This window comes from Acomys minous (assembly GCF_964271855.1).
Source record: "Acomys minous genome assembly, chromosome: 12".
NCBI lineage: Eukaryota > Metazoa > Chordata > Mammalia > Rodentia > Muridae > Acomys > Acomys minous.
This window is the reverse complement of record NC_140493.1, coordinates 1,269,722-1,297,075: the sequence shown is the minus strand read 5'-3', so window position 1 is coordinate 1,297,075 and position 27,354 is coordinate 1,269,722. Positions and strand designations below refer to the sequence as shown.

Sequence of the window (27,354 nt, the reverse complement as noted above, 5' to 3'; positions counted from 1 at the left end):
CAGCAACCACATGGTGGCTCATGATCATCTCTAATGAGATCTGGTGCCCTCTTCTGGTGTGCAGGCGCACATGCAAGAAAATACTGTATAGTCAATAAATAAATAAATAAATCTTAAAAAAAAAAAAGTGAAGGCTTGAAGAGACACAGGGTCTAGGCAGTTGCCAAGTTGGAGAGAGAGTCACGGGGCTAAGTTTGGAGGTGACACTGGGGGTCCAGGTGCCAGGTGCAGGAGGAGTTGGGGCTGAGGCAGGACAAAGCCCCGTGGGAGAATGGGTTGGGTCGCCGGCCCACAGCTGACCTCTGAGAGAAATCCAGTTAGAAGTCCCTCCCGGAAGCAGCATTCAGAGTGAGCAAGGGCAAGTCCTGGAGGCTTCCTGCTGTAGTCACAGAGCGAAAGCATTCCTATCCCAAGTAGATGCTCCTGAAAGTGAACCTGCTGGAAGAGGCTGGAGGGACTCCTCTGCGCAGGCCTTAGCTGGCTCCAGGCTTCTGCCCTTCCCCCTCTGCCAACAGTTACCATGACAATGCCCTCTTTTACCCAGGCCCTGTGGTTTCCTCTAAATCTCCTTTCACTTTCTTCTTCTGCTTCTACCCCCCGCCCCCCCATCTTGCCTCCCCCTGCCCCATCCCCCCTCCTTCCCATGTGCTCAGGTCCCCAATGAAGACAGCCAGGGGAACAGTAGGCAAAGCTGTCCCAGTGCACAGTGGGAGGCTGACTGGGAAGCCACAGCGGGCAGTGGTCTCAAGGGCTGGGGCAAAGCTAAGGCCTGCAGGAGCCGGTGGCCATCAGGAGACAAAGTGATTGTAGGCCAGGGCATGATGGTGTGGTGGCGCATGCCTTTAAGGCCAGCACTTGGGAGGCAGAGGCAGGTGGGTCTCTGTGAGTTCGAGGCCAGTCTGGTCTACAAAGCGAGTCCAGGACACTCAGGACAGAGAGACCCTGTCTCAAAAAACTAGCTGGTGGCTGGGGGAAGCATTCACAGAGTCCAGGCAGCTCTCAGTCTCCCTTGCCCAATCGCACTGAACATGTTTTGTATTTTCTTTGCTCTCCTAAGAAAATGCCGCTGCCCGCTGCCCGCTGCCCGCTCCCTCTCCAGGTCAGCAGGTTACTTCCCTGACGTGGTGACTTGGCCTAGAAGGAAACCACAACCCACTGAGTTTCCATCACTTTATTTTGCAAAAATAGAAAACTCAGCAATATGCGATACAGCGCAGGGTGGGCGGGAGGGGGGATGTAAACAGAGGGGAGGGGACAGCACCCTGACCCCCCAGAGAAAAGGGGGAGCCTGCAGGAATCTTATTTGGCAGCTAAATACAAACTGGGAGCTTGGGGGGAAAAGAGGGGTCCCAGAGGCCCTGGGCTCCCCCTCCCAAGACCCCTGGAGGAAGGGGTCATTCCAGGGTGTAAACAAACGCTAATAAATAAATAGAGGTTTCCTCTGGGTCAGGGTGGGGTCAGCTAAGCAGCATCTTCCCTCCCTGGGGCCAAGCTGCTCTGGGGGAGGGGGGCAGAGGTCAAGGGTAGAAGGCACTAGGACAGGGATCCTTGGTCCCTCTGTAGTGTAGGATGGGTCCCTGCCTGACGGCTGAGATGGAGGCAAGAGGCCAAGGCACAAGTCAGGGCGAAGGGAGGGGGGCTTGTAAAATGGAGGGCCCAAGATGAGTGCTGTACCTCAGCAGAGGTCCGGGATGGGCTCACATTTCTCCCTTCACCCTCAGGCCTCACCCCAGAAATGCAGGGCCCAGCCTGCCCCTACCCCTGGCAGCGGGAGGACGGGCACAGAGGGCAGGTGTGCATGGCAGGTACATCACACAGCATTAGGCACCCAGGGTAGGGCACAGGGTGGGCTCAGCCCTCCTTGAGGGCCTCCCTTTTGGTCTCTAGTGTTCCTGTTTGCTCCCAGAGGCCCAAGCACCTGGCAGAGGAAGGGGCTGTGGAGAGAGGCAGGGCTTCCTCCTGCGTGGGGAGCCTGTGGCCCGAGTCTGAAAGGCAGTGCTGAGATTGTAGTCTAGACCCAGGCTCCCGCCTGCCTTCTCAGGCTCTTCTGGTAGGTGCAGCAGGTCCCCCAGTCAGAACAGGGCAGGGATGACCACAGGCACCCCAAAAACTTTGGCAAAACAACGAGCTCATTAACAGGGTGGGAGCGGGCAGGGCAGGTCCTCCCCCAGTCACTGGGCGCGTCTGGGAAATGTTTCAGTCTGCTGCCTGGAGCCCAGCCCCACGGTGGGGTAGGTCAGGGGCCCTGGTCAGGTTGGGGGCTTTGGCCCCCCTTTCCCTGGCTCCCGGGAGCCTCGTCCTCATTGGAAGCCTTGGGGTGGGGGCCAGGCTTCGAGGAGTCGTCCTCAAACATTTCCGGGTTCTCCAGCATCTCTCGGATCAAGGGGGGCATCGGGCCTGGAATCTCCATCTTCAAGGTTATGGCCCTCTCTGCGCCTACGGAGAGAAGCAGGGTTGGATTGGAAGGGCAGAACCGCCCGAAACCTCGACTCACAGGAACTTCCTGGTCAGACCTTGCCGCTCTCGGGTGCCTACGTCACCTTCTCCCTTCCTGGGGTTCCTGGAAGCCCCCCGCCCTGCCTAGAGCTTTACCTCGCTGCCTAGCTGTCTCTTTCAGGCTCTCTCTTCTTTGCTCCTGTTTTTTTTAGAGACAGGAGCCCAAGATAGCTTGGAACTCCATCAGCTAACCTGAAGCCTGCAGGCATCCTCGGCATCGTAGGTACCGGCCAAAGCATGCAGTTTCCGGTCTTTTCCTTTTTTAGATGGAGTCTTGCTATACTGCTCTGGCTGGCCTTGAACTTGTAGCAATCAATCCTTCCGCCTCTGACTCCTGTGTGCTAGGATTACAAGCATGTGCCACCATGGCCAACTTTCAGGGTATTTTTCCTTCTTAAAAGTTTTTTTTTTTTTTAATTTTATGTATACGTAGCCGGGTGTACTGGTGCATGCCTTTAATCCCAGCACTCGGGAGGCAGAGGCAAGTGGATCACTGTGAGTTCGAGGCCAGCCTGGTCTACAAAGCGAGTCCACGACAGCCAAGGCTACACAGAGAAACCCTGTCTTGAAAATCCAAAAAGAAAGAAAGAAAGAAATTTTAAAAAGGGGCTGGAGGGACGGCTCAGTGGTTAAGAGCACTGGCTGCTCTTCCAGAGGTCCTGAGTTCAATTCCCAGCAACCACACGGTGGCTCACAACCATCTATAATGTGATCTGTTCATATTGTACACATAATAAATAAATCTTTAAAAATAAAAAAATTTTAAAAAATTAAAAGAAAAAAATCATGCATGTGTCCTGTCTGCATGTCAATGTGCACACCGGAAGAGGGTACGGATCCCATCCGACTGGAGTTCTAGTCGGCTGTGAGTTGCTATATGGGAACTGAACTCAGAACCTCTGGAAGAAAAGCCAGTGCTCCAAACAGTTGACTCGTGCCTCCAGCCCCCATTGTGACTTTTCTTTTTTGGTTTTTGTGACAGGGTTTCTCTGTGTAGCTCTGGCTGGAACTCACCCAGGCTGGCCTTGAACTCCTAGAGATCCGTCTGCCTCTGCCTCCAGAGTACTGGGATTAAAGGCGTGCACCACCAAGTTACAAGAACTGTGATTATGGAGATGTCCAGGCTCGCCTTGAATTCATGAACTCAAAGTAATCCTCCTGCCTCATCCTCCCTAATGCTGACATGACAAGCACAAGCCACCCACCAGGTACTGTTCCACACCAGGCTCTCAACTTCCATCTCTAAGTACACTGTTAGTGCACTCACTAGTCCTTACAAGAAGCCTCTGAGGTAGGATTGAATTTAGCTGCCCCTCCCCACCTCCAGTTTCCAAACAGGAAAATAACTCATAAAAAGTCAAGGAGGAGGGAGCTGGAGAGAGGGCTCAGTGGTTAAAGAGCACTGTCTGCTCTTCCGAAGGACCTGGGTTCAATTCCCAACAACCCATGGCAGCTCTGTCTGTAATTACAGTTCTAATGCACATAAAATAAAATTAAATAAATTCTTTTTTTAAAAAAGGTCTGCGCTGGGTGTGGTGGCGCACACCTTTAATCCCAGCATTCAGGAGGCAGAGGCAGGAGGATCGCTGTTGAGTTCAACACCAGGCTGGTCTACCAAGCGCATCTAGGACAGCCAAAGCTACACAGAGAAACCCTGTCTAGAAAAACAAAAAAACAAAACTCAGAGGCTGGAGAGATGGCTCAGCAGTTAGGAGCACTAGCTGTTCTTGCAGAAGACCCGGGTTCCCTGGGTTCCAATCCCAGCACCCACACAGCAGCTCACGACTGTCTATAACTTCAGTTCCAAGGGATCTGAAATCCTCACATAGACAAAACACTGATGCACATAAAATAATAAATAAACACATCTTTAGAAAAAAAAAAGTCATGGAGGAATACCAGGTATAGTGTTGCACACCTTTAATCCCAGCACTAGGGAGATAGGTGGATCACTGTGAGTTTGAGGCCAGTCTGGTCTACAAAGCGAGTCCAGGACAGCCAAGGCTAACACAGAGAAACCCTGTCTCGAAAAACTAAAGTCAAGGGGCTGGAGAGATGGCTCAGTGGGTAAGAGCACTGACTGTTCTTCCAGAGGTCATGAGTTCAATTCACAGCAACCACACAGTGGCTCACACCATCTATAATGTGATCTGGTGCCTTCCTCTGGCCTGCAGATGTGCATGCAGGCAGAGCTCTGTAGACATAATAAATAAATAAATCTTTTTTTTTAAAAAAAAGGAGAGATGGCCTGGACTAGCTTGAGCTTCTCTGTAATAAAAGAAAAGAAAAAGAAAAAAGAAAAGAAAAGCCAAAGTCAAGAAGGGCCAGGATTGTCACTCAGCATGGAGCAGTTTGCTTAGCATATACAAAGCCTGGAGTTCTACCCCAGAAACATGGCCCCCCCACAGCAGACATGCCCCCCCCCACAGCAGCCAACCCAAAATCTCAACATACAATCAAGCTAGGCCTCCATGGAGGTCCCTGGGTTCTCGGTCTCTCTCCCTTCCTTCCTGAGCCTGCCCCCCTGTGTGACTCAGGAGACCTGCGGGCCTGGGTAGGGGAGAGGGCACCAGCTCATAACCAACCCTTAGTGCTGATGCCCCGGAGGTCGGTGATTTTCATAAGCATCCTCGGGAACATGTAGGGCTGGCTGGGTCTCCGTCGCCGGGCGTAGAGCCTCAGGGCCTCCAGCAGAGGCTCTTGCAGCTTATCCACCTTCTCAGGCTCCTCTAGGTCCATGCGGTCTGTCCAGGTACAATGGAAGGACACAGTGAGAGGTGGCTGACCCCTAACACACTCCAGACTGCCTCATCGGCTCCTTTACCACTGTCATTGAACCCTCTAGCCTGTGCTCCCTGATGGAAGGCCTGTACTTTTTTTTTTTTTTTGAGACAAGGTTTCTCTGTGTAGCCTCGGCTGTCCTGGACTCACTTTGTAGACCAGGCTGGCCTCGAACTCACAGCGATCCACCTGCCTCTGCCTCCCTGTACTTTCTACCCCTCACCAAGAACCATGCTCTGGCATACCACTCTTGCTAGATTCCTATCTCAATGCCGAGGCCAGGGCTTCTAAGTCTGCTGGACGTCACCACCTCCGTTTTTTCCCCCTTAGTTTTCTTTTTTTTTTTTTTTTTTAAGACAGGGTTTCTCTGTGTAGCCTTGCCTGTCCTGGACTCACTTTGTAGACCAGGCTGGCCTCGAACTCACAGTGATCCGCCTGCCTCTGCCTCCCACAGAGTGCTGGGATTAAAGGTGTGCGCCACCATGCCCAGCTTCCTCCTTAGTTTTCTTAGCCAGCAAGGCTATACGTGATCTGGGATGGCTGTAGGACCTGGTCAGTGACAACAATTCCAAGGGGAGAGGCCCTCGAGCTCCCGTGTGGTGGGACAAGGGAGCCCAGGCAGACACCAGGGGGCGCTCCCGCACCTCCACAGATGAGGCAGATGGCGCTGAGCAGCCCTGTCTCCGTGTCATCCATCTCCAGGGGCAGGAGCTGCCCAGCAAAGGCAAAGACGAGGTCTGTGAGGGGCCCGAAGCCGGCGTTGTGCATCTGGGTCCGGTTCAGGGTCAGCCCATCCGAGAACGTCATGGTGTCTTGTTCTGGGGTGTACCTGGTACAGATCCGCAGCATCTGGGGGGTGGGGGCAGGGACGTCGGTTAGTGCTGCCCCCCCCCACAGGGGGAGGAAGGGTTCCAAGGGTGTGAGAACTCTTGAGATTGGAAAGAGGGGGCTGGGCACACCAGAAGGCAAAGGAGAGGGAGAGGAGAAGGCTGGAGGGCAGGGTGGCAGCAGGAAAGAGTCAAATTGGTCCAGAACTCATAGGCCTGACTCACCAAGATGTCCAGGCAGGCAGCCTTGAGCAGAGTGATCTGATCGGCAATGCTGAGCCCTGTAAAACCAGGCAGCCGCTTAGCAAACTCCACGATCTTGATGATGCACTTGGTGGCCAGCTCGCTGAACTTGTCCCACAGCCCCAGGTCCAGCTGTACCCGGTGGTCCGCACTGGAGTTCTGCAGGAGAGGAAGGTTACGTTAGAACACGGAGCACCGCCCCCCACCCACTGCAGGCACCCGCAGGGGACCCCCTACCCAGGCCCTGCCCATCCTCACCGTGGTGTACTTGCCCAGCTGGCAGAGCGAGGGGAACGTCTCCTGGTGGGCTTTGCTGACCTTGGTGATGAGCTCCTCTAACTGCGGGCTCAGCTCGTAGCTGTCTGGCGAGCCTTCTTCTTTCACCTCTTTTTTCTTCTTGTTCCGGTCGTTCCTTACAGCTGGGGGGGGAGCGGAGGCAAAGGGAGAAAGATTGGGGCCCTCAGAGTCCCCTTTTTGGACTGTCCTCTCACCTTAACGTGCTCACCTCTCACTGAGGATATACATATTTATACATATTTATTCCGGGGAGCCCCACTGAGTGCCTTGGTTCCCCTCTCTGCTACAAAGCCCCTATTTCCAGGCTGGTTTGCCCAGGTCCCACCCAGAGGCTTCAGCCGTGCTCCCTCCCCAGGCCAGGCCAATTCGGAGGCTCCATCCTGCCCTTCCGGTTGCCCTGCAGGAGCTGGGGGCTGGGGGGGGGGCAGGATATGCAGGCAGGATATCCACTTATAGCCTTGGCAGCACAATGGTGTTGGGGGGGGGGATGGGAAGGAGGGGCCATCCCAGAGCCTCCCGGGGTCTGTCCTGTGAAAGAACAGGAGCAGCGGGAAGGGACCGGCCCAGCCCCCCTGCCCCGCCAAACAGAAGAGAGAGAAACTTCTAGTGGCAGGTTTCGGAAGACAGGCCCAGAGAGGGGCGGATGGCAGAAGGTCTGGGAGAGGGCAGCTGTCCCAGGGGAGGCTGGACAGCCACAGGACACGCGCAGGGTTGGAGAGGCCGGGAGAGAGAACATACCTTCCTTGGACATGCCCACTTCAAAACACTTTTGCAGCCGGCAGTACTGGCATCGGTTCCTGGTCACCTTGTTGATGATGCAGTTTTTGTCACGGTGACAGGTATACACCATGTTTTTCTGGATACTGCGCCTGAAGAAGCCCTGAATTTGGGAGCAGGAGGACTGTCACTCAGTTAACTGTCTGTGCCCAAGCAGTCCCTGGTCCCACACAGGCAAAACACATGTGAACACAACACCTGGGTCCAGCATCTTTCAAAAAACGTATTTTTTTTTGTTTTGTTTTGTTTTGTTTTGTTTTTTGTCTTCGAGACAGGGGTTGTTTGTGTAGCCCTGGTGGTCCTGCACTCTCTTTGTAGACCAGGCTGGCCTCGAACCCATAGAGATTCACCTGCCTCTGCCTCCTGAGTGCTGGGATTAAAGGCATGTGCCACCACGCCCGGCTCCTAAAATATTTTTTTAATCTATCTGTTTATTTTTGGGGTTTTTTTTTCTTTCCTTTTCCTCTCTTTGCTTTTTAGAGACAGGGTTTCTCCGTGTATGAGACTCACAGAGATCCTCCTGCCTCAGCTGCCCAGAGTGCTGGGATTAAAAGCGTGTGCCAGTACGCGAGCATTATTTTTCATTTTTTCAAGACAGAGTTTCTTTTGTGGCCCTGGCTGTCCTGGACCGGGCTCTGTAGAACATGGTGGCTTCGAACTCCCTGCAGAGATCTCCCTGCCCCTGCCTCTTTACCACCGCTGCCATACCATGCCACGCCCCCACCCCCACCCAGCTGACATCAGCGGGTCGCTTTGATGTGTTGCTGAGGTTTCATGTATGCTAAGCAAGCATCCCATCTCCCTGAGGTAACTCTGAGTCCTCACCCACCCTCTGTTGGGACTCGGCTTCAGTGGGCCTACCTGTGATGTCATCGCTTTCCCGCCACAGGGGGCGTGGCCCTGCCCGGGGGCGTGGCCCTGCCCAGGGCGTATAAAAGAACAGACCCTCCAGGCGGTCTCTCTCCTATATTCTCTCTCTTCTTACTCTTCCTGTCTCTGTCTCTCTCTGGGGTACCCCTTCCCCCCTTTCCTTCTCCCTCCATGTTCATTTAATAAACCTCAAATAACACAATACGCGGTGCCTTGTATCTCTCATTGTCTTTCTTTGTTTATCAAGACAGGGTTTCTCTGTGTAGCCTTGGCTGTCCTGGACTCGCTTTGTAGACCAGGCTGGCCTTGAACTCACAGCGATCCGCCTGCCTCTGCCTCCCGAGTGCTGGGATTAAAGGCGTGCGCCACCATGCCTGGCATGCATCTCTCATTATCTTATTTTCATACATAAAAACCCTCCCCACCACATACACACCTTGCAGCCCTCACATGAGCTGACCCCGTAGTGGTAGCCGGAAGACTTGTCATTGCATACAAAACATGGCTTATAGACCCGAGGCGGTGGAGGTGGTGAGGGGGAGCTGGGCACCATCTCCTCTGAACTGGTGCTCTGTGTCTCCACGGCTGCAGGGGGGGGAGGGTGGGGGAGAGAAGTCAGCAGAATCCTCCTCACCTCATGGCCATGCCGGTGACAGCTGCCATCACCACTGCTCATAAGCCCTTAGCAGGTACTCACCAGGGAGCAGGGACAGCCACTGTCATTCCTTGTAGCTGGTTGAGATTTCAGGGCCACCACCACCACCACCCCGCTCACCCCATGACAACTTTCCTACACTAATGCTCGATTCTCCAAATTCCGGACCAGAGCCAACCTGGATATTAACTTCTCTGACTCTCTCTGCTTCTGCTTCCTAGTCGTAAAGTTGAAGGGCGGAGGGAGGCTGGAGGGGATGGCTCAGTGGGTAAGAGCACTGGCTGCTCTTCTAGAGGACCAGGGTTCAATTCCCAGCACCTATATGGTGGTTTCCAACCACGTATAACCACTCCAGTTGCGGGGCGGTGTCCAATTCCCTCTCTGGCCTCTGTGGGCAACAGGCACACACATGGTACACAGAAATACTTAACAGGCAAAGCGCTCATACTCATTAAAAAAGAAAAGTGTAGAGTGGAAGGCTTAGGGTACACTCTGGTTACCCACCATCCTCAGCCTGTGGGAGCAACGGGGGGTGGGGTGGGGAGAGAAAGGGGCAGCAGGTGTGGAGGCAAACGGGGCAGTTACAGGCCACCTACAGCTGGCACCTGGCTAAATGACTTAATTCTTTTAAATTCACTCCTGAAGAAAAGCCCCCAGGTCAGAAGGGAAACTTTACTCCTCGCTGGGTGACTGGCTCTATTTCCTACTTCCATCTGCCAGGGGAAGCCAAGGCTCTGAGCAGAGCTATGCGGCCTTCAGTGAGAGATGCCTGAGGGAGACAGGCATTATTTGCTCAGATCCTTAGGCCTAGGAGCAGTTTGGGGTGTAGCAGAGCGTCAGGTGACACTGGGTAAACAGAGCCGAGGGGGAAGGGAGCGATCCCAGTCTTCACTCCTCAGCTGCCTCAGAAAACAGCCATTGTGGTTCAGGAGTCCCGGCCTAAGCCCAGAGCAGGGGGAGCCCACACTTTATGCAGGAGACTGCTGGGTACATTGCCACAGGCCATCATGGCGCTCGTCCTCAGAGGCTCAGGACATCTTAAGAGTGTCCAGCCTGCAGGACCTGCTTGCTGCCCACGTTTGGAAGGGACCTGAGGAAATCCTGAAGACCCTCAGTGTCCTTGAACCCACCACCTCCTCCTGTATGCATGCTTCCTCCAACCCTGTGTAGCCCCACCTGGTCACAAGTGCATCCAACCCAAGGCCGAGAGTGAGAGCAGAGAGAAGTACCCCAAAAGCCTGGGGTTCCAGACCAGCTCCACCCACCCCACCCCCTCATGCTCAATCAGCATAAGAATCCTGCTGGAGTTGATCCCCCCCCAAAGGAGTGGGGGCAGGGGTGCTGGGAGTTTATTCAAAAATGGGGGGGTGGGGCTGCCTGACTGTAGGTGCTGGGAGGCGCAGGACTAGAATGCCTTTCGGGTCCTCACTTTCAGGACGTCCCGGGGTCCCCTGGATGTGCGCCTTGACAACAGGCCTGCTAGTGGGGTGGCGCTCACCCCGGTGCTGACGCCCTCCCTACCCACAGAGAGCTGCCCCGTTTCCTCATTTCCTCTCTTGCGAAAGGCCTGGGTGCGGTCAGGCTGGCATGGGGCAGCACCAGCCAATTATAAGACGGCAGGCCCTGAGATCCTGCCCTTGGGCAGCCTTTCCCATCTTAGTGGCACTGTCACCCACTCTCCACACCCCTCCGGCACATCTCCGCCCGCCCCCTGTATCCTAAAGTGCAATCCGATGGCTCTGAGGTCACCGTGGGTGGAGGGGGCTGAAACGCTAACTGGGTCTTCCCTGGGCTCACCGGGCGGATTCCCCCCCCCCTTCAACTCTAAGCTGAGACCTCTCTGCACTAAGGAGGCTGCTCCTAGGCTAGGCAGGGGCCCCTGCTGAGGAGGAGGGGTGGGCTCTGGGGTTTTCTCCTTTTAAAGCCCAAATTGCTGAAATTGAGGAAATTCCTGGCCAGGCTGAGCGGAGCTTCAAACAAACTCTTTATAACCGGCTGTAAACGCTCCCAGCTGCGAGGCCCAGAGCTGGAGCTGCCTGGTCTCCCAACCCAGCACACATCTCTCCTGGAAGACACACATCACACAGACACAAAAGCAGGCCGACCTTCAGTGGGCTCCTAAGGCCTGGGCCAGACATTTAAGCAAAGGAACTCACAGGCCTGAAACTACACTTACTCCGCATAGGATGACCAGGCTGACTCCCAACGCCCTACAGTGGGCTACAGGTTCACAAGCCAACAGCTCTACCTCTAAACACCACAGTCGGGCCAGCAAAACACCAAAGTCTCCAACCAGGTACCACCAGCACACCGTTGTGCTTAAACCTTAAACCAGTCTCCCTCTGAGAGCGTGGGGCAAGGCCTGCTGTTGGTTCTGTGTGCCCATTACTGGCCAGACCTACTGGCTCAAACTGAAATGCAAAAAACATTGGGCTACCAACCCCAAAAGGTCTCCAGAAGTCTAAATAAGAATATGGTCCCTGCCCAGAATCCCTGTGGCCAAAGTCCCCACCACCAAGACATTTCTACCTCAAAGGCCAACCAGTGTGCCGAATAAGTCCCCACTATACTGGGCACGACAACGTTAAGAATTCATAGGAATCTGGTGCCAACGTATTAGCTCCCCGTTTTTCCGCCCTTTAAACGGCACACTTCAGCCTCATCCCACCCAACCCCACAGCACTGCCTCCTGTTTGCTTGCGGCCTCCCTCTTCCACTCTTCCAGTTGTTAAAGCTGAGTGGCTCTGCCCTGGAACCAAAAAAAAAAAAAAAAAAAAAAAATCTGAACTTGTAAACAGCGAAGCGGAGTGCCAAGGAGCGAGGCGCGTTGGCGGGGGCTCAGTGACCTGGCGTGCGCACTCCCCCTGCGCCAGCCACCCCGCCCGACGCCTGCCCCTTCCCTGCTTGCCCCTGAGCCTAGGTCTGCAGTCAGCCCTACCGGGGCTGCCGGCGCAGTGCCAGCCCCAAGCCCTAGCAAATCTGCGAGGTGTTCCAGGCTCCCCTCCCAGCCCTTTCCCTGCCCACCCCCGCCAGGCACTGTGGCCCAGGCTTCAAAAGCCCCTTCTCATCTGGACTTTATTTTTACTACCGCTCAGTTCCCCAGCTTTTTATTACGGCTCTGAAAAGGGGTTTCAGGGCCCCATGCCTGGCATCTCCCATTACGGAGAGGGGGGGAGATGGATATTTGGGGGGGCCTTAACGATTGTTGTCCCTTAGAGGCTGTCACTTCCAGACCACCACTGCATACACTTGGCTTTACACTTTTCGCTTCCTGCTGGAGCCGTGGGCGGGGGTGGGGTGGGAGAGTCATCTGTCAAGACAACCGAAGACATACACACACTTCCAGCTTTTTGTTTGTTTTTAATGACGACGAACACAGAACCCAGCCTTCTCACTCTTCGGTGCACATCCCCTAGCACCCCACACAGGATGCGCTCTAGAACACAGCACTTTCCAAAAAAAAACACAAAAAAACAAAAACAAAAAAAAACCGCCCCCGCAGCCCCGCAAGGCACACGCCCTCCCGGCCTCACGCCACAAACATCCCCACACTGGGCCACGTACATCTGCCAACAGAGGTGGAGGGTGACAGTGGGTAGAGAGACCCCCCCCCCACTCCACACCCGCATCTCCTAGGCAAAGGTCTGCACAAGCAAGGGGTTCACACGCTCCGCAATTTTTTTCTTTCCCCAATGCTCCCAACTTTTCGCTTGGACTTTGCAAACGCCACTCAAGAGTGCTGGGTGCCATATACCTCCGAGACTAAGGACCTTCCGACACACTAGCAGCATTCATCGGTCCCCCTCTCCCAGGACTCTGGAGTGGCATCAACCAAAGTCCTTGCTAAACACCCACCATAAAAACCACATACACTCCAAACACTACAGCGCGCCCGCACGCACACGCGAAAGAGATGGACTCTGAGGCCCTCACTAGTTTAAAGGGCCAGTACCTCACACAGAAAGGACCAAACACCCTTTCGCACCCCGGTTTCAAACTTTAAAACACGGAAAGACTAAGCACCAACCTCTCGCACGCCCAATACCCGATCCCTGAGCTCGAATACCTACATTGTAGACTGGCAGGTTGCGCCCAGGCAAAAGACTCAAGTCCGGCGAAACAGGAGCTGCCAGCGGCTCTGCGTAGCAAGCCGGCCCCGGGCCCGGCCGCCCCATACAGCCGTCGCGGACCCGGGGCAAACGATTCCATGCAGTCGTACATCGCGACCCGGCTTGGAGAGAAACTGGGTGCTAGAACACCAAGGACCCGCAGCCCATTTCCCCCCTCCTCCCCCCGCAGCGCCCCGCTCCTGGAGGAGGGGAGGGAGGGGGAGGGCTAGCATAGGGCGCTGAGATGCATGGGGGGTAAGGGGTGGGCGGGGAAGGGGGGGATCCCCTGCAAGGGAAAGGGACTGGGCGGGGCGCGAAGGAGAAGCTGCTGCTTCTGCCTCCCTCTGGCTGGCTCACTTAGGGTGCCTGGGCAGCTAGCACTGTGGGGACCTTTTGTAAAAGCAGAGCTTGGAGGGATGGAGGTGGGGCCTAGAGAGCGAAGGGGGCCGGGCACCCAGATGAGCGCACACACACACACACACACACACACACACACACACACACACACACGTCTCCACGCTGCGCGGCGCGCGCGCTTGCCTAGACACACACATCTGTGCGTGCATTTATCTTGGCCGGCGCCACAAATTTGCAAATGTGCAAATAGCGCACACGCGTATCTGCACACACATAAACTCATAAGTGCAAGAATGTGCGCAAACACACCTGGCTAAGGAAAATGCTTGCTACCAAGGCTCTGTCCACAGCCTGGAGGTTTTGCACGCGTTTGCACTTAGGCGCGTGCCCAGGTCGGGATTTGGGGGGCGGGGGAAGGAGTGGAGGAACCAAACGTACGCATTTCCTTCCACAGCGTCTTCTCCCCACCCCACCCCACCCCCCTCCAACCCTTTCTTCAGCTTACAAGTCAACACAAGCAAGGGTGTTAAGGATGACTGCGTAGAGGGGGAGCCCTGAGGTGCCTCGCGCGCCGCAGCTCCCGGGAGCCCGAGGACCTGCCTTACCTCCACCACGCACCCCACCCCACCCCCGCCCCCCCATTCCCAGGCCCGGCTCCGCCTCCTCCCTTCGCTTGCGCGCGCGCGCGCGCGCGCCCTCGCGCTTGCGATCCGGCGCCGAACGCTGCATTCCTGCGGCTCAGCGCGCGCGGCCGCCTCCTTCCTTCCCGTCCTTCCCACCCCCGGTTCCTAGGGCCGGAGCGCGCTCCCGCGGTGAACTCTCCGGGAACCCCCCTCGGGGCGGGTGGCCGGGCGCGCTCACCTCCTCCTGACCCAGCCCCGCCCCACCCCGCCCAGGCGGTCGCCAGCTCCGCAGCGGAGTGTCCCCCCCCACCCCACCCCCGCCCGCCCCCTCCAGCGCTGCGCAGCCTACCCCTCCTAGCTCCGGCTATCCTTCCTCAGCCGAGGGCTGGGCCGCCTCCTTCCAAGTCCCCAAAGCTCTACCCGGCGACTGACACTCCCAAAGTGCCCTCTCCCAGAACCTGACTCCAGAGCACAAAACTACCCCTAAACTGTCCCTACAGTCCCAAACTGGTGCCTCCCAGGGACAGCTGCCGCTCCCCCCGTCACCCCCCCCCACCCTTCCAGCAACTGCCCCGCTGGTCATTGACTGCCCAGGGTCACTTATACCCCCGCCATAGGAAATGCCGCCCCTCCCTCGGTGCCACCCCAAGTGCCCCCCCTCGGGGGGGGCGCGCCCTCGCCAGCAGGAGAGGGTGGGGGCCGGCCACGTCATAAGTTTGCCCTTGCCCGGCCGCGTCGAATCGGGGGACCCTGGCCCTGGGACAGCGCCAGCGGCAGCGGCGACTCCCGGAAACCGCCCCCTCCCCCGCGCCCCGCCGCCCGCCCGCCCGGCCCAGCCGGCTCTGTCAGCGCCGCTCACACGGAGAGCGCCCGAGAGCGGGAGCAGCGCCCGGCTGGCCAGACCCCTTCCCCCGCCCGGCGGCTGTGGCTGAGCCAGGGCGGGGCGCACTTTTCTAAGAATCTGCTGTACCGAGTCGGGGTCGCACTGGGGTGCTGAGAGAGTGGGGCGCCTGCTGGAAGAATAAAAATATCAGGAAGGGGTGCCAGAGTAGGCAGAGAAGGCGGGAGCGGGGGAGGGGAGCGGGAGGCTGCCAGGGACTCCGGGTGGGGAGGGTGGGGGGGTGGGCAGGGCTGGGGAGGAGGGCCTAAAAATGCGGATGGCGACGGTGGGCTGGGGTGGACCAGCAAACTGGGAGCGTGCAGCAGGAACGAAGAAGGAGACAAGCTCTTTCCAGCCTAGAGTGAACTTTCCCCTTCAAGACCAAACCCCAGCGCTCCATGTCTGAGGCCAAACTGCAACCCTCCCACCCCCCAACAAACAAACAAAATGCAGAGAAGGAGGACTGAGTGCTTGAATTGGAATAGAGCCAGTAGGGGGGAAAAGTAAAAAAAAAAAAAAAAGAAGAAGAGTAGCCCCCCAAAAAATAACAAGGAGAACAGGGCCTGGACTAGTCAACCCCAGGCTCGTAAGTCCCCCCTTCCCCCTCCAAAATCTGAAAGGTCCCAATTAAGTCGGGCCTGCCTGGTTGGTAATTAGAACCAGAAGTGGCCAGGCCACAGGGAGGGGGTTGGGAAGAGGGCACAAGAGTGGGGGGAGGGCTCCAGGAAGCTATGGGTTCTCAAAAGCCCCCCCTTTCTCTTCACCAGATGCACCCCAGTCCTCACCACCCCATCTGTGCTCACTACAAGGATAGGGGCCTAAGGACCATGCATGAGGGTGTCAGGCCAACCAACCCCTGCACCAACCCCAGCTCCTGTTCAAGACACAGTACAGCCTTGTACTGAAAGCAAAATGGGGGGACCCTGTCCCCCTCTTTTCCCCAAAGCACCCCCCACCCCATCCCAAGAGCCCTTATTGCAGCAATTAGACCCATTAGCCTAGCATTTCATGGGAACCAGATGTTCCCCGCCAGCCTTAGTGGGGGCATGAAGGGGGGGCTGGTGCCTGACTCACCCCCTTCCCTATGACCCCCACCGCCAGGGTGCACACCCCCCCCCCAGCTAGATCCTAGCAAAGCTAAGGTCCCAGGGGCAAAGAATGTGCCCCTCCCCACCCCCACTAAGACATCCAATAACACCCAAGCGTCCAGCCTGGTCACCCCTCAGAGCTCTACCAGTCTCTGGCAAAGAGTGAGTTTGGCCTGAGCTAGGTTGGGGTGTTGGGGGGAGCAGGACAACTAAGCCTTCTCGCTCCCCGTCTTGACACCTCTAAATGAGGTTTTGAGGGTCAGTGGCTTGGAATCCTTTTCCCTCAATACCTCTCCTTTACTTCCAAAAACCTCACCCTTAAAAACTGAACGGGATGTCTCAACTAGAGCAGGCCCCGCCCAAGAGGGTTAAGTCCTAAAGGACCCGTCCCACCTGAGGAGGGCGGGGAGGGGTCTCGCGAAGAGAAGGAGGGAGTAGCAGAGGGAGGTGTGAAGGAGAGGGTGAGGCCCAAAGCAAGGATGTAAGGAGCTCTTCTTAGCAGGATGGGGGCTGGGGCAGGGTAGGGGGCCAGAAGGGGGGGGGGGTGCCGCCTGGGCCCCAGCAGCGGCGGCAAGCTCGGCTCCCCCCGCCAGAGAGGTTTCCTGTTGCAATCAAAGCCCCGTTTGTGTCAGCCTGGAGCTGGAGTTGGAGCCCGGAGGAGGAGAGACTGGGAGGGGAGGGGAAAGAGGCAGGCAGCCACGGTTTTTTTTTTTTCCTGGAGGAGACCGAGCTGCCGCCTTTGCCACGCTCAACTACCATAGCTTCCCTTGCTTCTTTCTCCCGGTGCCTGGGCCCCTCACTGGGTCTGCTCCTCTATGTCCACCCCTCTGGTGTAGCTCTGGGCATCTCCAGCTTAAGAAAGCCTGCTTTCTCCTTGTCCCAGCCTGCAAGGTGGAGCTGGGGTTCCCTGGCCCTCAGACGCCTGGCCCCACGGCCGTGGCAGTTATTACCAACACCAGAGTACTTGGAGGACAAATAGGGCCAAGTCCTCAGACCACAGTTTCCCTCCCCTGACGGCACACTCCGTCTGTCCCTGTAGCCTCGAAAAGCAAATACACTACACACCAGTGTTCCTGAGAGAGATATACAGACACCTGGCCTCTCATTCACGAGCATGCATGCATGCATGTACGCGTGCACACAGGTGCGCATGCGCACACTCCCCTCTTTTTTTTTTTTCACACACACAGGTCTATGCTTGCCTAGCTCAGCAGCACACACTAGCCTAACCTCTCCCCTCCTCCACAACAGGGTTCTAAGATGCCTGCCTCACCCACTGAGGCCCCAGGAGAGCCCGAAGCAAGGCTTCTCAACAAGGATATTCCCAAGGTGCCAGGGGCTGACTCTCCAATAAGATCCAAAAGGCCAGGGCTGGAGAGATGGCTCAGAGGTTAAGAGCACTGGCTGCTCTTCCAAAGGTCCTGAGTTCACACGGCACCCACACGGTGGCTCACAACCATCTATAATGAGATCTCCTGGTCTGCAGGTGTACATGCAGGCCGAGCACTGTATACACCAGCCTCCAAGGAGAAGAAGCTCCAGGCAGGGCCCTTTCTAATCCTACATGAGAAAGAGAATACACTGAATCACAGAATGTAACGAGAGACAGAAACTCAAGGTGAGTCTAGGCGTGGCATCCAATTTAAGACTCTGATCCACTCCTCCTATTTATGATCGCCACAGCCAAAAGGAGACAGCAGATCAAAGAAAATAGAGCTGCGGCTCTGCTCCTCTGGTCTCCCCATCAAGTGTGGTTCCCTAAATCCAGGACCTCTTCCTCCCTCTGCAGTACCACTAGCTGCTGGGCGCCCCACCGTAAGCACACTGTCTGGGACCCAAGCCTTCTGCTCCTCCCTACCCCACCTGCCACCTCCCTGCCTGGGCCTGTCCCTCCGCGCTAGCCTGCCTAGCCGCACCGCGCCCTTCCACAGCTGCCTTCTCTCCCTCGCTGGCTTTGAGGATGGAGCTAAACCTGACACTTCCCCTACCTTGACCTCACTTTGAACCCTGACCTCCATCTCTGTGTCTCTAGGATTCAGGGGTGGGTACCAGGAGACTCTCCCAGCACTCTTCCTACTGCTGCCACTGCCTTTCTCTTCTTTCTTTCCCACTGGCAGCTCCTTTTAGTCACCTCCCACAGAACCTGGGGAAATCAAGTCCCCGGAGATTACGTTGTATGGTTCTCTGCAAGACATGCATTTGCTGGAGACGAGGCTCAATCCCACTGCCTGGCACAGGGCAACTTCGTGGAATGACACAGAGGAAGGAGTCTAACATGCCACATGGTCACCTCTGCCCAACTATAGCCACACCAAGGCCAATCCCAGCCGAAGGTGAACAGACCTACTAAATACCTCCCGGTTCCCCAACACTGAAGTTCTGCACATGAGCTGTCTCGCCAATGCTGCTGCAGACATACAAACTGCACGTGGTCTGGGAGACAGACACCACCTCCACATAAGCACACTCTTTCCAATAGAGCTGCCAGCCCAGCCTAGTCACCCCTATATACGCGACGGCCTCCAGGGGTCACCCCTTGGCCTGCAAAGGCCTTCCTTTGCTTTCGCTGAGCACCACAGCTTTATCTAGCTGTTGTTGTTGTTGTTGTTTGAGTCAGGGTTTCTCTGTGCAGATCCGGATGGTCTTGAACTCAGAGATCCCTGCCTCTGCCTCCTGAGTGCTGGAATTAAAGGTGCATACCACCATGCTAAAGAATGTATCTTAGGGGGCTGAAGAGATGGCTCAGTGGCTAAGTCTGCTCTTCGAAAGGACCCGGGTTCAATTCCCAGCACCCACATGGCAACTCACAACTGTCTGTAACTCCAAGATCTGAAATCCTCACACCAATGCACATAAATTAAAATTAAATAAAAACTATTTAAAAAAAAAAAAAAGAATGTATCTTAGGCACAGGGCATGGTAGGGCGCGCCTGTAATACCAGCACTCAGGGAGGCAGAGGCAGGCGAGTTCGCTGCGAGTTCGAGGCCAGCCTTGTCTACAAAGCGAGTCCAAGGACAACCAAGGCTACACAGAGAGACCCTGTCTCAAAAAAACCAAAATAAGTAAAATAAATAAATAAATAAAAGGAATGTATCTTAGGCGCCGGGCATGGTAGGGCGCGCCTGTAATACTAGCACTCAGGGAGGCAGAGGCAAGCGAGTTCGCTGCGAGTTCGAGGACAGCCAAGGCTACACAGAAAAAAAACTCTGTCCTCGGGAAAACAAAAACAAGCAAAATATTGTATCTTTACCTTTTTTGTCTTTTTTTCTGTCTCTGTTTCACTCCTCCAGGTAAAGCTCTTATTTCACCTGCTTGCTGTGACCTTATACACACAGACCCCCTGAGCCAATGCTCCCCCACACCTGCAATCCACTCCCTGCCTGTGAAACAATCACCAAAGTGATCAAAGAGGGGTCCCAGAGTGAGAAAGGAGGCTGGGGGGGGGCAGGGGGGGCGGTGCTGTCAGCATTCAAAGGCTTTGCCTAAAGGACTGCAGGCCTGAGGGACAAGTAGGGATCTGCACAGAGCGCGGGCACTGTTCCAGACCTGGAGGGCGGGGAGGGGTCCAGAACCCCCAGCTCGGGAGGCAGAGTGCACGGCTGCCTGCCCTTGCACTGATCTAGACCTTTTTGTTAACCAAGAGCCATCTCTTAGGCACCAGGCTATTTCTGTCCTCCTCAGAACGTCCCCAGCCCTGCACATCTCTAGGCACCTGGCGTAAGTTTTCTTCCTACTTGCAGCCTTAGAACTGCCATCTCTCCTGTCCATCCCGAGCCAGCTGGCTGACTGTTTCACTACTCAGATTCTCTAAGCCCCCAGCCCCACCTTCCCTACAGACTGCGTCCAGCCTTGAAAAACACCAGACTTCACATGAGCGAGAGCAGTGTTCCCTTCTGCTGGCTGAGTGTGACCCAGGAGGCAGTTTTAGGGCCACCACTTTGAGATCCTATTTGAGCAGAACTCGCATTCACAGGGACCACCCGCCAAAGACATCCAGCTCCACCTCCCCACACCCCCTTCTCCCATACGCCATTTCCTGCCCACCTTTCCAACAAGGGTGACCCGTTTCCTGTGCTGTCCCCTACCCATGGGCCCTCCTTCCACAAGACACCCCCCCTGCCCCCAGACTCACAGAGAGAGGCCATCTCCTTGGGGAGGTCAGGTTGGCCCAGGCCCCGGAAGCTAGGGCTCAGCATTTCAAACGGCGGAGACCCTCTGAGCGCACCACCAGGAAAGGCAAACGGGAAGCCCGCTCCTGGGTAACCAGATCCAGGCCCTAGGGCACCAGCCGCGAAGAGTCGCTCCTTATTGGTGGCCATGGCAGCTGCCGTGTGGGAATCGCTCGGGATCTGCGGTGGGCGGGGGTGGTCTTCAGCTGCAGCCCCCGCCCATACCCACCGCCCTGGCCTGGGAGGCTCCGTGCCCACCCTGCCTGGCCTCCAAGGGTCCTAGGAAGAAATAAAGGAAAAGGAAAGGTGAGACAGCAGTTACTCTAGGCCCCAAGGTCACGACCTTCCTTCGGCTGGTCCTATTATCCTGGCTTGGGCATTTGCCGTTTCCTAGTGTGGGCAGGGCAGAAAGTTGTACAGATTCAGCTGGGCGTGGCGGCACGCGCCTGTAATCCCAGCACTCAGGAGGCATTGGCAGGAGACAGATCAGTGTGAGTTCGAGGCCAGCCTGGTCTACAAAGGGAGTGCAGGGCAGCTAATATAACACAGAAAAACCTGTCTCAAAAAACTAAAAAAAAAAAAGGGCTGGAGAGACGGCTCAGAGGTTAAGAGCACTGGCTGCTCTTCCAAAGGTCCTGAGTTCAATTCCCAGCAACCACATGGTGGCTCATACTCATCTATTTGAGATCTGGTGCCCTCTTCTGGTGTGCAGGTGTACATGCAGGCAAGAACACTATACATAATAAATAAATCTTTTTTAAAAACTAAAAAAAAAAAGTACAGATTCTAAGCAATTCTTCAATTTAGCTTCAGGGAAGGGTAAACTGAGGCTCTGAGATGCTGTGAGTTAACGGTTTGACAGAGAGACCCCTGAGCAGAAACATCATAACTAGACATCTGGTTTTAGTGTTGTTTGGTTTTTTGTTTGGTTTTGCTTCTTGGTTTTTCTAGACAGGGTTTCTCTGTGTCGCCCTGGCTGTCCTGGACGCACTTTGTAGACCAGGTTGGCCTCGAACTCACGCCTGCCTCTGCCTCCCGAGTGCTAGGATTAAAGGCATGCACCACCACTGCCTGGCTAGACATCTGTTTTAACATCAGTCCGGTGAAGCAGAAATTATGACTTCCATTTTGCAAATGAGAGTATTTAAGATTGAGCCGGGCATAGTGGTGCACACCTTTAATCCCAGCACTCGGGAGGCAGAGGCAGGCAGATTTTTGTGAATTCGAGGCCAACAAAGTGAGTCTAGGACAGCCAAGGCCACACAGAGAAACCCTATCTCGGAAAAAAACAAAAACAGCACTCGGGAGGCAGAGGCAGGCGGATCTCTGTGAGTTCCAGGCCAGCCTGGTCTACAAAGTGGGTCCAGGACAGTCAAGGTTACACAGAGAAACCCTGTCTCAGAAAAAAAAGATTAAGTGACTGACTTCAAATCACATAGCTTTAAAAGGTGGGGCCAAGTAAGATTTGCTTCGCATGTAGCATGTAGCAAGTCCTGCGTTTGACACCTAAAACCAGGGAAAGAAAAAGTCAAGCTGAACATGCTAATGTACACCTTTAGCGCTAAAATCTTCCATCCCAGGACCCATGAGGCAGAGGCAGGCAGGTCTCTCAGGACTCCAAGGTCAGCTGGGGGCTACACAGTAAAACCTTGCCCCAAAACAAACAAGTAATAAGTTTAATTAATTAATTAATTAATAATTCAAACCGCACCCCCTTGGTGGCAACATGTGACTATTTCCGCTGTGACTTGGGGGGGTCCTGTGCGGCTTTGGAGAGCGCAGCATGGGGGTCATGTGCAGACTCCCTGAATTGATATACCCCTACTTGCCGCGGCCTGTGGACTTGGGTTGTTGCGAGGATTCAATAGCTGGTCACAGGCCGGGTCTTTAGGATAAAGCAGGGCACACAGTAAATGCTATCTCAGTGTGTCGGTAAATGCTATAATGTCTGTGTGTCGTCGCTCTCCCCTGCATGTCCTGCATGCTTCTTGCACTTGTCATTTCCTTTGTCTTCCTCAGCAGTCCTGTGTCCCCTCCTCTTTCCCTGTCACCAACCATCCCACAGTCAGCCTACCCTCCCTTATGCTCTCTAGGATGCTCCAGATACCAGAAAATCCCCTCCTGGTTCTCAGTTCACATTGCTCCTTGCCCCACTCTCCCTCCAGTCTTTCCTCCCTCAAATGTAGCCTCCCCGGACCCCTGGAAATTTTAACCTGACCCCAGGAAAGGAGAGAGGGACCCTGGGGGGGGAAGGGAAGCCATACGCCTGGCAAAGAGAAAGGACCACCTACCACCAGACAGCTGAATGACAGGGGAAAGAGCTGGGAGGGTCGCCCTGCTCCACAGGTCTGTAGCTGGTGCAGACCACAAGAAAGCACAGAGCACACAGATGAGCATCCCACAGGTAGGCCACCGGCCTTTCTATTAGAAACTGTCGCTAAGATCAGCATCTTTTGTTGTTGTTGTTGTGTTTTTGTTTTTCGAGAGACAGAGTTTCTCTGTGTAGCTTTGGCTGTCCTGGACTCACTTTGTAGACCAGGCTGGCCTTGAACTCAGAGCGATCCACCTGCCTCTGCCTCCAGAGTGCTGGGATTAAAGGCGTGCGCCTGCCTCCACCGCCCCAGCAAGACCAGCATCTTTTACTGTTTCTTTGTACCTCTGCTTTCCCCTCACTGCCTTTCTTTCTCTCATCTCTCTCAGCCTCCAAACTCCTAGGAATAAACCTGTAAGGAGCCTCCAGGCCTCACTACGAACCACCCCGACAGGCCCAGGACCCTCCAGTCAGTGTCCCCAGGATCCTTCTCCGGCTCCTTCCTTGGCCCAAGAGGTCCTCATCCCAAGTTAAACCCAGAGGGAGCCAGGAGTCCAGGGCCCCTAAGGCCCCTGGGCCACAGCTCAACAGGCTGGGCAACATTCCAGGTGGATTAACCCCTCCAGTGCCAAGAGCTAGTACAGCACCCGCACCCGCACCCACATCATGTTCCCAGACTCTGCTCGGGCCAGGCACTGGCTCTCTATTCCTGTTAGAGCTAGGAAGCAAACCTCTATCTAGGACTTCAACAGGAGGTGCCAGGATGGATGCCCAGCCCCCACCATGGATACTGGACGTAAGCAAAGGACAAGCGGACTCTCCCAGGCCCTTCCTCCTCAACTGCCTAGGACAAGGGGCTTGAGAGCGCAGAAGGGGCAGAAGGGCACAGCAAAGATTCCTCTCCTAAGTCTGGTCTCTCCTCTGGGAAGGGCGGGTGGGAGAGGTGGGGGGTCGGGGGCTGCACTTCAGTCCCAGGTAGAAGGAGGGAGCAAGGAACTAAAGCTAGCAGGAGGTCAAAGGGAACCTTAAATGAAGGCCTCTACTGCCCCATGGTTCCTTGTGGGACCTGCAGAAGCCAGCCAACCCTTCCCAAGATGCCACCTCAGATGCTGGGGCCTAGAAGGCAGGCAACGGACTACGGGGGGGGGGGGGGACGATTATTACAAAGCTGCTCCTCTTAGAGATGAGGTGGAGTTGAGGGGAGGGTATGGATGAAGGGGGCTGCCGGATGGAGGGGGGGGGGCGTCTCTCTACTGCCCTGCCCGCTGCTCCAGAGCCTGGAACAAAGCTGCTCTTGTCAGTTGCTCTCTGCCCGCTGCCCCCCTCCCCTCTGTATAAACACGACCACCTTTTTCCATGACCCCATCTCCAGAATGGGCGGAGAACCCAAGCATCCTTGCTCTAGCCTGAACCCCCAGCCTCCTCTCCAGGAGGCAGCAATGGGCCTGGCTTCCCCGGCTCCTTCGGTTGTCTGTTGTGGGTGGTGGAGTCCAGACCCTTGCCACCCCTCATCCTCAGGTGCCTCCCTCTACCCCACTGGCCCTAGGGAGGGGCAGCACCCAGGAGGCAGGCAGGCAGGCAATGCCAGTGGAATGTGTGTGGGCATCAGAGGGCACGGGCAGGGTGGGGCAGAGGGGGGAACTGGAGGTGCCAGTTAGGTGGCTTTCTGAGCCAGAGGTGGGGGTGTGCCGGGGTTGCAGGGGGCGTGTCCTGTGCTGCCTAAGCCTGTGTGTGTGTGTGTGTGTGTGTGTGTGTGTGTGTGTGTGTGTGTGTTTGGGACACCCAAGCTCCTCCGAGCACCCTGGACACAGACACACACACACACACACACACACACACACACACACACACTCCTCTTTGCCCACTCCAAGTCCTCTCCTCACTGACCCTGGCTGCGGTCCTCACCCTCAGTATTTGAAGGATGACCACAAAGGCAGGAGCTCAGAGATGGAGAGCAGGAAGGACTCCAACTGCCCAAGGCTTGGCCCTACAAGAGAGGATTATCTGAGCGTCCTGTCCCAGGGCCCCCTCCTTGGACATCCCTGCTGGGCCGTCCCCAGCACCACCAACTAAGCGTTTTCTTACCCTCTGGCCTCTGCTGAGATTTCCTCCTACATACTGGGCCAGGCTCAGGCTGAGGTGAGGGGACCTGGTGGAAACCGCTGGAAAAAAAAAAAACAAAAAAACGAGAGATAAGCTCTGTCAGTGACACTCCCGAACCTGCCCCGGTACTTCTAACTCCATGGGGACTTCCCTCGAGGATACTCCGAAAGAGCCCCCACCCGCCCACCACCCCGGTCAGGGGCTCACTTGTGTAGTTGGGGATAGGTCAGAGGGAACCCAAACGCCACAGACCACTTGACGTACCTCTTATGCCTCCCAACCCCTGACTCAGACAGTCAGCACCACTTGCTAAGACCCTTCCCTGGTCCCTCTGCAGAGCCGGCCGGTCCACCGAAATGGCACTTGGACCATTTGAAAGGAAAGCAAGGGTACTTGGACCGTGTGACCCACCCTTGAGTGTGTGTGTGAGAATGCCAGCCTTTCCCACAGGAGGGAACCCCGTCTTCTCTGGCACTCCGAGTACAGGGTGGATAGGCTCGCTTGCCCAGGACTTTCCTAAACGCTCTCTCTTGCACGCTCACCGAAATCAAGGGCAGATAACCCGGCCCATCCTCAGTCCGTCTAAAAATTTTCCCTTTCTGTTCCCAGGTCACGACTGAGCCCAAGTTGGGGGCCAGGAAGCCCCCTCGCAAGGCCCGGGCTAACAACCTGGCCACCCCGGGGAGGGACAGGACCACCGACGCGCCCCCCTCCCCAACGCCCCGGGATCACTTCAGCGGAGGACCCCGCCGGCGGGCCGGGAGGGAGGGCGAGCGGGGCGGGCGGGCGGGCGAGCGGCTGACTCACCTGGAGGGGAGGGCGGGGGAAGGAAGGCCGCGGAGCCCCGATGTCCCGGCGTCGTCGGGCGGTCTCGGGGATGGAGCGCCGCGGCGTTGGGGACTCGCGGTAGTGGGGGGCTCCAGGGGGCAAGGCTCTAGGCTGGGACAATCCCGGGGCCTCTAGGAGCCCGCCCGCCCACGTGACCGCCCCAAAATATCCGACACATTTTCTCCCAAACCGCACACTGACTCCGCAGGCGGGGACACGGAAAATATTTTCTTTCTTTTTCTCCCTCCCTACACCGCCCCCCCCCCACCGCCGCCTCCCTCCCTGCCCGGCTCCCTCCTCCCCCTCCCGCCCTCGCTCCTCCCTCCCCTGCCGCCTGCCCCTGCCCGGCTCCTTCCTCGGTGCCCTGGGGCTCGGAGGTGGGGTGGGGTGGGGGGGGTGGATGGGAAGGGGGGGGGACTGGGCGGGGCGGCCCAGGACGCCTGGGTCTCTGTCCCTCCCATTTGTTGGGCTTCCGTGGCTCCATCCCAGGGAGGCCGGGCAGAGCTGGCAGAGGTCAGTGTCCTGGGCTCCGAGATGCCAACAACCCCTTTCTCTGTGGCGCTTTCCCCTTCCTGCCGTTTGGGGAGGCTGAGTTGACTCTGGCCATGCCTGTGTTCTGCCAGGCCGGTCTCCGGTTACCTCCCAGGGTAGGCAGTTTTGAGGGACGCGGGCACTCCCAGGATGTGGAGTGATGGGTCAGGCACTTGTCCCCTTTCCTCAGTCAGCCTCCACCTGCAGGTCAAAGCAGCGTCCCTTCCCCTGGCCGCCTCTGCCCTGTGTCCCAGGAGCAGACTGGTTTAACTAGGGGGGGGGGGGCGGAGGGATTGTGAGGGTGCTGCGAATTGGGTTCACAGACCTCCTCCCCCTCCCTCTGCCTGAAAGTCAGCCCCAGGGGCTAAAGGCGAGCGAGTGGGTCTCCGGCTGCCAATATTGTGCCCCCCACCTTTAGTCTTGGATTTGGAAAGGGGGAGAGGCTGGGAGGAGGGCTGAAAAGAGGATTGAAGGAGGGGGTGGGGTGGGAGGAGCCTTGCGCTGGGTGTGAGGGAGAAAGCCCAGGCGAGGGTGTGTGTCTGGCTCAGCCAGCGAGGCCTGCCTGGCTGCCTGGTGGTAGATGCGCCACGAATATTGTTGATGCTGGGTCTCTAGAAGCCCGAAGCCGGTGTCTGTGTCTGATAGGGACATTCCTTGACTTCAGACAAACCCGAAGCCCACAGGCTCTCAAAACCTAGAGAGGGGCCGAGCCAATAGTTTGGCTCCGTTCTACAGAGCACGGAGCCAAAGAAAAGTGGAGTCCAAGGTCTATGCACAGACCAGAAGCACTCCCACAGGGACGGTCAGGAGAGGAGAAAGATCATTGGACCAGGCTGGGACACGCACCAGCCCGAAGGACGGTCCCCAGCAACTCTCCCAGAGTGGCCAGCACCTGGGGAATGGGCTCCTGAGTCCACGTCACATTTTCCGCCTTGGAATTACTCAGCCCTGGTGTTGCTGCCACCCTAGGGGCCAGGTGTCCCCCCTCCTGGGAAAGACTTCCGTGGGTAGCCATTATCAAGTGAAGGAGGAAAGAAGGGGCGCGCTGCGGCCACCCAGGGAGACCAGAGACGTCAGTGGGGGCGCAGACGAGCTGGGAAGCGCTGGGGAAATAGGTACCCCAGGGTGCTGTCCCCAGGTGGCCTGGCTGCTGTTGACTTTGCTGGTTACCCTGGGAGCAGCTCTTAGCGGTGTGGGAGGGGTGCGCGCAGCGTCAGGGAGTTGGACCCTGGCATTCAGGCTCGGGTGGGATGGTGAGCTGCCTGTGTGGCAGGGATCCTGCCAGGAGGCTGCAAAGTTAACCCCTCCTGCCCTGCCTTAGTGGTGGCTGGCGGAAAGAGGGGCGGGGCTGGCCCAGCTGCGGTTTGGGAATGTGGCCCTAGTCCCCCTCCCCACCCCACTCCACCCC

General features: G+C 56.5%; 1 protein-coding gene across 4 annotated transcripts; it reads right to left on the bottom strand.

Annotated features, from left to right (window-relative positions):
* Nucleotides 1-1,156: 1,156 nt before the first annotated feature.
* On the bottom strand, nt 1,157-25,630 carry RARG (retinoic acid receptor gamma). 4 transcript variants are annotated; one of them, XM_084749694.1, is made up of 11 exons: nt 25,395-25,630; nt 24,570-24,646; nt 24,390-24,471; nt 20,137-20,452; nt 8,728-8,876; nt 7,383-7,524; nt 6,606-6,766; nt 6,330-6,506; nt 5,922-6,126; nt 5,082-5,240; nt 1,157-2,436 (listed from the first exon to the last, which is right to left on the bottom strand). In XM_084749694.1, the coding sequence occupies exons 4-11, from the start codon at nt 20,321-20,323 to the stop codon at nt 2,237-2,239; spliced, it is 1,380 nt and encodes a 459-aa protein (XP_084605820.1). In that variant the 5' UTR covers nt 20,324-20,452; nt 24,390-24,471; nt 24,570-24,646; nt 25,395-25,630; the 3' UTR covers nt 1,157-2,236. The 4 variants fall into 4 exon arrangements, with proteins under 4 accessions (XP_084605820.1, XP_084605819.1, XP_084605821.1 ...); XM_084749693.1 differs by lacking the exon at nt 24,390-24,471; XM_084749695.1 differs by lacking the exons at nt 20,137-20,452; nt 24,390-24,471; nt 24,570-24,646; nt 25,395-25,630 and adding an exon at nt 13,017-13,868.
* Nucleotides 25,631-27,354: the final 1,724 nt, after the last annotated feature.

Coding starts and splice junctions, on each gene's coding strand:
- RARG (XM_084749694.1), bottom strand. CDS start 20,323: ATGGCCACCAATAAGGAGCGACTCTTCGCGGCTGGTGCCCTAGGGCCT. Junction 8,877..20,136: donor CAAGGAGATGGCCTCTCTCT/GTGAGTCTGGGG, acceptor CCCCCCCTGCAG/CCGTGGAGACACAGAGCACC. Junction 6,767..7,382: donor AGTGGGCATGTCCAAGGAAG/GTATGTTCTCTC, acceptor CTCCCCCCCCAG/CTGTAAGGAACGACCGGAAC.